Source organism: Oncorhynchus keta, chromosome 24, assembly GCF_023373465.1.
Source record: "Oncorhynchus keta strain PuntledgeMale-10-30-2019 chromosome 24, Oket_V2, whole genome shotgun sequence".
Classification (NCBI taxonomy): domain Eukaryota; kingdom Metazoa; phylum Chordata; class Actinopteri; order Salmoniformes; family Salmonidae; genus Oncorhynchus; species Oncorhynchus keta.
Genome location: NC_068444.1, coordinates 16,011,830 through 16,024,745, shown reverse-complemented (window position 1 = coordinate 16,024,745; position 12,916 = coordinate 16,011,830). Strand labels below are relative to the sequence as shown.

The 12,916-nt window shown below is 39.7% G+C and overlaps 1 protein-coding gene across 1 annotated transcript in view; it reads left to right on the top strand.

Annotated features, from left to right (window-relative positions):
- The first annotated feature begins 703 nt into the window (after positions 1 to 703).
- Positions 704 to 12,916, top strand: part of LOC118402753 (CUB and sushi domain-containing protein 1-like) — a 439,121-nt gene continuing 426,908 nt past the window's right edge. Inside the window, exon 1 of the mRNA XM_035800963.1 lies at positions 704 to 985. Coding sequence (XP_035656856.1) covers positions 919 to 985 — 67 coding nt within the window. The 5' untranslated portion in view covers positions 704 to 918. The remainder of the gene's footprint in view (positions 986 to 12,916) is intronic.

Here is a 12,916-nt window from a genome sequence, read left to right as displayed (position 1 = left end):
CTATTGGAAAAATCCCTAATCCTACAGGATTTTTTTGACAAGAGAACTTTATAATCGAATATATCCAAGTAAACATCCGCCTTGTAAAGGGAATCCCAGCTTCAGTCATCCACACCTTCTGAAATAAAAGTGCATTCATGAAATATAATGATGTCTATGTATGTCTTTGTAGGTTACCTAACCAAATGGAGGGAGCATAACAGTGATGATATTATGTAGTGTTACATTAACTGTCTATAACGCAGCGGTGTTTACACTGCTTACATACTGGGCAAACGTTAAACCATCAACACCTAGGCTACACACAACAATCCTTTGCATTTGATCGGTTATGTAACCGGTGTATCAATATACACGTGCGATCTAGTGAATTTGGTTTTATTCTTAGGGTTCGTGTAAAGCAGAAACGTACAACATATCAATATAAAAACATGTCATTTTTGTTGGTCACGGTGTCGCCACTTGGTCTAGTAACTAGTCGATATTATGGCGCTAACATGCGTTTCACTGGGTTGTATGCATTTGCACCTGTGTTGGTGCTTCTTCAGAATGGTAGGCTACCAGTCTCAAAGTTGCCGTGAAGGCACTCAGATTGATTTACAATTCCCCTGCATCATATATGATGGTTGAGTCCAACTCCTTCCGTTGGATACAGGCACCCTCTATTCGTTCCTCTCTTGCAATCTCCTAGTTGCCTACGCATTCTGTCTTTATACTTGCATCCAGGAAACATATTTGGGTCTCATCTCTACAATCTCGTATCTCTGCAGTAGCCTTTCTTGATGATATGAGAGCTAATATAGGCGAATCCCTGCACCATAGGCGTCACATCTTCTTGCCAAAGCTGGATCTCTATGCATTTTTGTGATCGTTGAACAAAACCCAAGAAACCGGTGGCTGCGTGGAATAACAACGAACATGACTGCGATGGGGAAATTTAAGCATACCCTGCTTATTTTTGCAGGTCTGATTACCGCAGCTAACGGTAAGTTACTCCATATGTGGAGTTTGCTCTCTATAGATGCGACTCTATCAAAAATCTTGTTCGACGTGTTTAACGAAAACATCAATGATAATCTGACGTTTAATAGTTTGAGAAAAACTTGCATGAGGGCAATTTATCCAGAAGCAAAACGTTTCACAATTACGGTGACTAAACGCCTGATTAATAATTGTGGTTTATTGTGTATTTTGATGGCAGTCCATGGTTAAATTACAATTTAGGCTTAATTTCAGTTTATACGTAAGCTTATGACTAAAACCTGACGGTCGGTCTCATTCCTGCTTTTCCGAGCGAGACTGGCATGCCGTTGCACAAGTGGCTCATCAATAGCGCCTTTATAGGTTTTACATTTTATTTTGCCCAGGCTGACCAGTGTCTTTGTGCCCCCCAATGGTTTTAAGTGTTTTAAAAAGCCACATTTGAGTGAAAGAAACACCTTGGCCTCCACAGAGGTTTCATGATTAGGCTATCATTTTCATAACCATTCATATTCCTCTAGCCTAATTATTCATGATTCGTTATCAGCCTGTTATTTATTGTTTCTTCACCATGGATTGTAAATCATTGCCATACACTTGTGCAAATAATTCCCCCTGTAATATTATTGCAGTGGTTTTATTATTCTCATATACGTTTCATTTCCATTATTGGAATAATAATGTAGGCCTATTTGAAATGTGTCTACTTCTTATTTGAGACTATGTTGGTTCCTATATATGAGTTATTTTTTTATCACATCTATAGGTTTTGTGTAATTTAGTTGAAATACTGTCTCTATCTTTAATGGTACACCACAGAGGTACAGTGATGGGCAATTCATGTTTCATATTTGTGATGGTTAAGAATATATTGCTAGTAATGAAAACACATAGATGACTTGGCAAATAGGCTATCATCATTGACTTTTTCCTCAATAATACCTCTTAAAATGACACTTTCAATCACGTAAATGTAATTGAAGCGGATAACCAGTTCAGGGGCCACAGTTGAATATTGAATATATTAGAAACATCTGTACTCATAGCTAGCTGGCTGCTACGCATTTCTGAACCAGATGATGAGAATTCCGATCTTGCTCTGACAATTGGCAGTGATGATAATGACATGCCTTAGTTTCATATTCGTAGGCTATTTGAGATGCTACAATCTACCCTAACATCAAATGTTTATCCATGAAAAAAACCTCTGGAACACATGTTGACAAGGGAGGCTCACTGCATAGGTTGTTGTACAATAACATCTGAATTTTGGTGATTCAACATTGTTTCACTTGTGTCATCAAAACTAGACTTTTACCATAACACCAGGTAACATAGCAACCTCAGCAGCATATATGACTATTTGTATTGCCGTCTGTGAGTGACAATTGTTTTGTAGCAGCCTAACCACAGAGCTTGTACATTCTCTCAATGTTAGTCTCACGTAGTAAGGCCATGGAATCACCCTGGAATTGCACATGCGGGCTACATGTTTCTAAATTGAGGAGTGTCTGAATCTCTAAACACAACACCCTCAGCACGCTTACAGGTCATAGGCCGGCCTCCTGACATAGAGTGAACCCCTGACTTCTTCTACCTTCAATTCATATTTTGACTTACAATTGATAGTGAAGTGCAGTGTCATCACTACTCCCACCCACACCCACCCACCCACCCACTCCTGCAGCCATATTAGGCAAGATCACATGCTTGTTCTGATGCATTTGGATTCTAGGTCTTTCTATAAACCAGTGTGCCAGTGAGGATTTCCTACACTGGACAACTTGTTACAGCTGTTGATAAGTAATCAATAATAATCAGCCAATTTTTTTGTCTGTCATTACATTAAGATATAAAGGCAACATAGCTACAGTATATTCAATGAAATTCACGATTTGATTTAAAACCTACGTTTAACCCTTTTGTCATGGTTGGTGTCTTGACGGATTTGTCCAAAATTGTGTGACATAAACCATTCCTTTTCTGTACTTTCATTTATGGCAGTGTAAATTGCCCTTTTATGATACATGAATCATTAATCAGTTAAATTAGACATAGAATTTTAACCCTGTAAGAATCCCGGATCTTGCTGTCTGACAGTTTTTTGTAAAGAGATTTCAGAAATGCAGTGTAACTACGTAACATTTCGTGTCTCCTTATGTTATGGGATGGAAACCGTTTTCATAGGCACACAAATGCCCACAAATTTATTCCTTTGCAAAATGTAATGCTTCTACCCGAAGGAGTCTCGATATCGTGATACTTAAAACCTAAATCGATACTGTCATTAATGTGGTTCTTCAATAATTATGCGTAATAATTGTTGGATGCACATTTGGTGTCCAGCTGATTAGTTACGCCCTGATATTTTCACACTTCATCATCTGATCCAGGAAGGAATTTTCCAAATAACAATCAAGTGACGAACAGCTGTTGTGATAGTGCATGCGACACAACAACAGCCCAAGTGCTGGAATCCATGGTTGTGATTGTGCCTGGATCCACGTTGGATCTAATCATTGATGTTGATCATCTGTTGTTTTCTATGTGATTTACAGCAGGGTCTCATTAGATTTAACAGAAAAAACATCAAGGTAATGAGTTCATGTTTTCATAGTATGTTTTTGTACCTTGGATTAACACCAAGGCTACTGTGTTCAAGTGTGTAGGAAATACTTTTTCACCACACCCAAAGTTATTCCTATTCATTATTCTGGATAAAATGACAACAAATTACATTGCCTAGTGGGCTTATTCACAACATTATCTGGTAATGAAATAACATGACGCATACATCTTGTTTTTCATGCTAGACTTGCAATTTTAAACAATACAAGGGCATAGCTAGCCCCCTCCACAAAAAAAAAGTTTTGGAAGAAAAATAAATCCACAAATGTAGTTACATTTACATTTACATTACATTTAAGTCATTTAGCAGTCGCTCTTATCCAGAGCGACTTACAAATTGGTGCATTCACCTTATGACATCCAGTGGAACAGCCACTTTACAATAGTGCATCTAAATATTTTAAGGGGGGTGAGAAGGATTACTTTATCCCATCCTAGGTATTCCTTAAAGAGGTGGGGTATCAGGTGTCTCCGGAAGGTGGTGATTGACTCCGCTGTCCTGGCGTCGTGAGGGAGACATCTATATAGTTAACTTTACTAGTCCTGTAATAGAGGACCGATATAGATGTCTTCAGCCCTGGGACTTTACTAGTCCTGTATTAGCGGACCGATATAGATGTCTTCAGCGCTGGGACTTTACTAGTCCTGTATTAGCGGACCGATATAGTTGTCTTCAGCGCTGGGACTTTACTAGTCCTGTATTAGCGGACCGATATAGATGTCTTCAGCGCTGGGACTTTACTAGTCCTGTATTAGCGGACCGATATAGATGTCTTCAGCCCTGGGACTTTACTAGTCCTGTATTAGCAGACCGATATAGATGTCTTCAGCGCTGGGACTTTACTAGTCCTGTATTAGCGGACCGATATAGTTGTCTTCAGCGCTGGGACTTTACTAGTCCTGTATTAGCAGACCGATATAGATGTCTTCAGCGCTGGGACTTTACTAGTCCTGTATTAGCAGACCGATATAGATGTCTTCAGCGCTGGGACTTTACTAGTCCTGTATTAGCAGACCGATATAGATGTCTTCAGCGCTGGGACTTTACTAGTCCTGTATTAGCAGACCGATATAGATGTCTTCAGCCCTGGGACTTTACTAGTCCTGTATTAGTGGACCGATATAGATGTCTTCACGCAGGGACTTTACTAGTCCTGTATTAGCGGACCGATACAGCCATCTGTAGTGCAATTTTTATAAAATCTGCAGACCGTTCTCCTGCTCCCTTATAACTATCTGTGATTTCATTTTTTTATCCGTTTTTGTGAGAGATGTTTACACATTTTCGTTTGTTTCTCTCTGATTCAATTGAATGGTGTTGTGCTACTCTGTTGCAGTAAATCCACGTGTGTTTATTATTGGGATGACAATGTCTAATGCTGGCTTCAACTTGGCTTTCCCTCCATTAAAAAAGGAACATGGCTTTTGCTCAATTTCTCATTATAAAAACAGTGATGGTGAGATTCAAATAGTGAGATTAATGCTGCCGCTATTCCTGGTTTATCATGTGTGCCTGTGTCAGCCACATAGGGTACAGAAAAATCTCCATGCATCCAATATATTTAGTTACCATGTCCACATTATTGTTACATATTGTAGAATGTAATATTCATTTGAATATCAATGCACTGCAAGGCCAAACAAACAAAAAAGGTGTGTGTGGGTGGGGGAAGGGTCTATATTAGGCTCTATATGTACGATTATTTACATTTTATAATTGTATAAAGTTGAGGTCCTTGAAAATTACAATTAAGTCCTTTTAAGAAGTCTCTGAAGTCCTGAATTTGACTTTTCAATGTCTGTATAAACCCTGCTTAAAGGATGTATAGTCCTATGTTGTTGTATAGGTGGAATTATGGGCCAGTTTGCATGTATTCACTTTCATTTCTCTCACACATTGGCCCCATTATTTATAAAAAAGACCCATATCTGGTCATAATGAGAACTTTGACCGACTCTCACAATACTTGATCAAATCATCTCATAATCAGTCCAATTCTTCTATATATCATTTAATTAATAATTTGTCTGAACTCACCCCTCACATGCTAACTTCCTGATATATATATTTTTTTGATGCAGCAATCATCATAGTAAAGGGAGGATTTGGCACTTTATATTAATCATCTCTCCATGTTGGTCATTTGATGTAGTGCAGCTGGCATTTCCATAGAAATAGAGGACTAAGCCCAATTGTTTTTTTTATACTCATCATAAGAATCTAGTTTGAAATGGTACAATGACAAAGTCAAATATTTAATTTGGGTTCAGTAAGACTGTGATGGCCTCCTCTTACAGTAGGCTAGCATCCTTAGCCCTTGGATGCTGTTAAAGGACGAGTTTAGGAGTCGCTGGCAAGGCAGTCGCCATTTTAGATTTTTCATTCTTTCACCTTCATTACAGCGTTGGTACTCATTTATCCAGACTGATACAGCATTTGAAGCTTCTACTTTCTGCACAGAGGGCCTAGTGTGCATAAACCATACGTCAAACACTGGTTTTTCGACTCCCATAATATTTTTTGGGGGGGTGTCACGGTTTCCAGGGGAATTAGCAATGCTGCAGGCATTTTCAATGGTTCCCAGACTTGTGAAAGAACCATTAGTTTTGTCACAGCTGTGCCATCAGAGATAATGACAATGACTGCTGCTATGCCTTGTTGAAAGGCATGTGGGGACTTAGGACAGACAAGGACTAATTCATCTTGTTTTATCAGGCAGGATGTTACAGATTATTTGAAGAAAACGCATCATACACATTTCCGACCTATATCATTGCAATACCATGAATATGTTTATGGTCAACAAATGCATGTTTATTAACTTCTCCATATGATAGAAAGCAAGCTCCTTGAGTCACTGAAATTCTAGACTCAACTGTTTGTCTACAATGCACAGATGGAGACCCTATAATGGGGGCAGAGATGTGTAGGCAACAGCTTTAGAGGGCTACAAAAATCAATTTGTTGCAATTATTTGCCAATATATGTGCAACGACCTTGTATTAAAAAGGTGAAATTACTGTAAAAACCTATTTACATTGAGGCTGTAACACAAGCAGAGTGGTAACTTCATTTGCCAACATAACTTGTGCTTGATTGTCCAATGCAGATACATGGTGACAATTAGATGACATTGGGTCGTTACCAAACTACAAGACATTGTGAATCCGTGAGATCATAAGCCTTGCATGCAAATGTGACATTCTAGACCTTGAGAGAGTGCAGTCATAGCAAGCCACTTGTTGATTGAAACCGGTTGACCTTGTTGATTTGTGAAACAACCAAATTAAGCAGAAATAGTGCCTTTATTAGAAATGTGGCGTCAGTCCTTTACCTCATTTCTACTTCTGGAATGTGTTAACTGGATATTTTCCTGTGGCTATAGTGTAACGGCGTTCTTCGTTTGTGGAAAGAGAGTCGGACCGAAATGCAGCGTGGTTGTTACTCATGATCTTTAATGAAGGAAAACGGAACGATACATGAAATAACTATTACAAAATACAAAACAACAAACGGAACGAAACCTAATTACAGCCTATCTGGTGAAACTACACAGAGACAGGAACAATCACCCACGAAATACAAAGCGAAACCAGGCTACCTAAATACGGTTCCCCATTAGAGACAACGAGAATCACCTGACTCTGATTGAGAACCGCCTCAGGCAGCCAAGCCTATACAACACCCCTAATCAGCCGCAATCCCAAATACTACAAACCCCAATACGAAAATACAACAACATAAACCCATGTCACACCCTGGCCTGACCAAATATATAACAAAAACACAAAATACAATGACCAAGGCGCGACATATAGTCCTTTTGAACATGACTCTTAAAAATAATCTGGGTTGGACATTGTTCGGATAGTTTTGAACAGCTGACCTATTCATAACTAAAATATAAACGCAACATGTGAAGTGTTCAATATATACAAAAAAGCTTATTTCTCTCAAATTTTGTGCACAAATTTGGTTACATCCCTGTTAGTGAGCATTTCTCCTTTGCCAAGATAATCCATCCACCTGACAGCTGTGGCATACTGTATCAAGAAGCTGATTAATTAGTATGATCATTACACAGGTTCACCTTGTGCTGGGGGCAATGAAAGGCCACTCTAAAAGGTGCAGTTTTGTCACACAATAAAATGCCACAGATGAGTCAAGTTTTGAGGGAGCGTGCAATTGGCATGTTGATTGCTGGAATGTTCACCAGAGCTATTGCTAGAGAATTGAATGTTCATTTCTCTACCATAAGGCGCCTCCAACATCGTTTTAGAGAATTTGGCAGTATGTCCAACTGGCCTCACAATTGCAGACCACGTGTCACCACACCAGCCCAGGACCTCCACATCCGGCTTCTCCACCTGCGGGGTCATCTGAGACCAACCACCCGGACAGCTGATGAAACGTAGGAGTATTTCTATCTGTAAAAAATCCTGTTTATGGGGAAAAACAGATTCTGATTGGCTCAGCCTGGTACCCCAGTGGATGGGTCTGGCTCCCAAGTGGGTGGGCCTATGGCCCAGGCCCACCCATTGCTGCGCCTCTGCCCAGTCATGTGAAATCCATAAAATAGAGCCTAATGAATTTATTTAAATTAGCTGATTTACTTATTTAAACTGTAAATCAGTAAAATCGTTGAAATTGTTGCATGTTGTATTTATATTTTTTTCATACAGTACCAGTCAACAGTTTGGACACACCTAGTCATTCAAGGGTTTTCCTTATTTTTACAATTTTCTACATCATAGAATAATATTGAAGACATCAAAACTTTGAAATAATACAATATATTTTATATTTGAGATTCTTCAATGTAGCCACCCTTTGCCTTGATGACCGCTTTGCATCACTTAGCATTCTCTCAACCAGCCTCATGAGGTAGTCACCTGGAATGCATTTCAAGTAACAGGTGTGCCTTGCTAAAAGTTCATTTGTGGAATTTTTTTCCTTAATGCGCTTGAGCCAATAGTTGTGTTGTGACAAGGTAGGGGTGGTATACAGAAGATAACCCTATTTGGTAAAAGACCAAGAACAGCTCAAATATGCAAATAGAAACGACAGTCCATCATTACTTTTAGACATGAAGGTCAGTCAACTCAGAACTTTTCAAGAATTTTGAGGGTTTCTTCAAGTGCAGTCACAAAAACCATCAAGTGCTATGATGAAACTGGCACTCATGAGGACCGCCACAGGAATGAAGACCCAGAGTTACCTCTGCTACAGAGGATTTTTAAATTTATTTTATTTCACCTTTATTTAACCAGGTAGGCTAGTTGAGAACAAGTTCTCATTTGCAACTGCGACCTGGCCAAGATAAAGCATAGCAGTGTGAACAGACAACACAGAGTTACACATGGAGTAAACAATTAACAAGTCAATAACACAGTAGAAAAAATGGGCAGTCTATATACAATGTGTGCAAAAGGCATGAGGAGGTAGGCGAATAATACAATTTTGCAGATTAACACTGGAGTGATACATGATCAGATGGTCATGTACAGGTAGAGATATTGGTGTGCAAAAGAGCAGAAAAGTACATAAATAAAAACAGTATAAAACAGTATGGGAATGAGGTAGGTGAAAATGGGTGGGCTATTTACCTATAGACTATGTACAGCTGCAGCGATCGGTTAGCTGCTCGGATAGCTGATGTTTGAAGTTGGTGAGGGAGATAAAAGTCTCCAACTTCAGCGATTTTTGCAATTCGTTCCAGTCACAGGCAGCAGAGTACTGGAACGAAAGGCGGCCAAATGAGGTGTTGGCTTTAGGGATGATCAGTGAGATACACCTGCTGGAGCGCGTGCTACGGATGGGTGTTGCCATCGTGACCAGTGAACTGAGATAAGGCGGAGCTATACCTAGCATGGACTTGTAGATGACCTGGAGCCAGTGGGTCTGGCGACGAATATGTAGTGAGGGCCAGCCGACTAGAGCATACAAGTCGCAGTGGTGGGTGGTATAAGGTGCTTTAGTGACAAAACGGATGGCACTGTGATAGACTGCATCCAGTTTGCTGAGTAGAGTGTTGGAAGCCATTTTGTAGATGACATCGCCAAAGTCGAGGATCGGTAGGATAGTCAGTTTTACTAGGGTAAGCTTGGCAGCGTGAGTGAAGGAGGCTTTGTTGCGGAATAGAAAGCCGACTCTTGATTTGATTTTCGATTGGAGATGTTTGATGTGAGTCTGGAAGGAGAGTTTGCAGTCTAGCCAGACACCTAGGTACTTATAGATGTCCACATATTCAAGGTCGGAACCATCCAGGGTGGTGATGCTAGTCGGGCATGCGGGTGCAGGCAGCGATCGGTTGAAAAGCATGCATTTGGTTTTACTCGCGTTTAAGAGCAGTTGGAGGCCACGGAAGGAGTGCTGTATGGCATTGAAGCTCGTTTGGAGGTTAGATAGCACAGTGTCCAATGACGGGCCGAAAGTATATAGAATGGATAAGTTCATTAGAGTTACAAGCCTCAGAAATTACAGCCCAAATAATTGCTTCACAGAGTTCAAGTAACAGACACATCTCAACATCAACTGTTCAGAGGAGACTGCGTGAATCAGACCTTCACAGTTGAATTGCTGCAAAGAAACCACTACTAAAGGACACCAATAATAAGAAGAGACTTGCTTGGGCCAAGAAACACGAGCAATGGACATTAGACCAGTTTAAATCTGTCCTCTGAGAATTTTGGTTCCAACCTCCGTGTCTTTGTTAGATGCAGAGCAGTGAACGGATGATCTCCGCATGTGTGGTTCCCACTGTGAAGCATGGAGGAGGAGGTGTGATGGTGCTTTGCTGGTGACACTGCCAGTGATTTATTTAGAATTCAAGGCACACTTAACCAGCATGGCTACCACAGCATTCTGCAGCGATACGCCATCCCATCTAGTTTGCACTAAGTGGGACTATCATTTGTTTTTCAACAGGACTATGACCCAAAACACACCTCCAGGCTGTGTAAGGGCTATTTGACCAAGAAGGAGAGTGATGGATTGTTGCATCAGATGACCTGGCCTCCACAATCACCCGATTGTGTTTTCAGCTGTTTGAAGCTGGTGTACAAAAATGCAAAAACAAAACTTTAGAATGGGAAGCATAGAAATAGCGCACATAGAACATATCTACTGCTTCTTTTTGGTTCCAAGTAGAACTATTTTTGGTTCCAGGTAGAACCCTCGTAGAAAGGGTTCTATATGGAACCCAATAGGGTTCTACATGGAACAGAAATGGTTCTATCTGTAACCAAAAAGGGTTCTTCAAAGGGTTCTCCTATAGGAACAGCCAAAATAAACTTTATTTCTAATAGTGTATTGCTAAAACGGTCTCTTAACTCACCAGAAGACAACAACCACTAAATTCTCCCAGTCCTATGTTTAATTCCATGTGGCAATGTTGATACTTTTGAATGCTGACCATTTTTAGAATGTATGATGACTGCATCATCATGCATATTACCTGTACGCCTTAAGTGTGCTAGTGAAGTCTTGGAGCCTTGTCGTTAAAGCACCTCAATTTCAACCAATGAGACGACTTTGATCATGTGACATTTCACAATTCCCAGTGGTTATTTCAGAAACCACAATCCATTTAAAGCCTATTAAATATGAATGCTATATGAATGCAACAGTAGCATTCCTCCACCACACATCCTCTGCAAACCACTTCACTCATATGGCAATGTAAAGTACACTACACAATGGAGTGAATGATTGACAGAGTCATTTTAAATGCCTCAAATTTCTCCTCTGAACCATTCCAATTATCATATACCGTACATCCCGAATGGTAGGAAACCACTTCAAAATGACAATATCATCCCTAAACTGTGCCAAACAGCCACTTAATTCAAATGCATATTTTCTGAATTCCAAACCATGTAGACTTTTTTCTATTCTGCCCCTGGTCTACATAACCTGTACAGAAAAACCACATAATTTCACAAGTGGAAAATCACATGATTTCGCATAAAATTTCACGTGAAATCATGTGAAAATGTGTTTTTGGAACACTTCACATGTGATCACGTTTTCACATATGTAGTTTCATGTTATCACATTTTTGCTTTACATGTTGTCACGTTATCACATTAACTTCACATAAGATCACGTGATCACAAGAAAACGTTTTTTTTAAAAGAACATTTCACGCATTTATTTCACGATATCTGCTGACTCTGCACGCATTTAAATGCAAATGGCCTTATTGGTTATATATGTATGAGAGGGGTCTTTTAAATGGATTATATTAAGTGGATCTCCAACTTAAAGCCCAACCAAGGGAAATAACTAGACAGGGAACTATTTTTGAAGTCACAAAACTCTCCATTACTTTGTATAGGAGATGGGGTGACTGTCACAAACTCCAAATAAAAGATTCTGCTGTCACATAGAGCCAGCTGTCTGCTAAATAATGTATGTTTTTGGCTCTCAACTTTGCATCCATCTGTCTAATCAATGTTTTCAATGGAAAGTGTATACCTATAAATAGGATTGTATTTGAGTGATTACACAATTCAGTCTAAAATGGCGTGGAAAGCAATGCTTCTTGCCTCTTCTAAGAATTGTTTCTATTCATTCAAATGTTTTTCTTTCTAAAACAGTGTATGTGTTCTGTGTATCTTCCAAAATCACTGACAAAACTCTAAGTATTTAGTATACGTGTAAAAAGCACCAGCAATAAACTACATGTATAGCCTTCTTTGTTTTATATTAAGTTTGGTTAAGTCTGTCTTGAAGAGTGCCTTAGTAGAATAAATAAGAATATAAAAAGCAAGAGGTAAAGATTCAATGGACGTTCGTGAGTGTTAAACTCCGGAGTAAATATAGATGTAGGCCGACCAGTATACTTAGGAAAAAGACAAACTGTATTCTTGTTCTTTAGCCTTTAGAGTCCTCCTAACTAGTCAGCTATGAAGAGGTTCTCTTGACCTCTCCTTTAGAGTCCTCCTAACTAGTCAGATATGAAGAGGTTCTCTTGACCTCTCCTTTAGAGTCCTCCTAACTAGTCAGATATGAAGAGGTTCTCTTGACCTCTCCTTTAGAGTCCTCCTAACTAGTCAGATATGAAGAGGTTCTCTTGACCTCTCCTTTACAGTCCTCCTAACTAGTCAGATATGAAGAGGTGTTCCTGACCTCTCCTTTAGAGTCCTCCTAACTAGTCAGATATGAAGAGGTTCTCTTGACCTCTCCTTTAGAGTCCTCCTAACTAGTCAGATATGAAGAGGTTTTCCTGACCTCTCCGTTAGAGTCCTCCTAACTAGTCAGATATGAAGAGGTGTTCCTGACCTCTCCTTTAGAGTCCTCCTA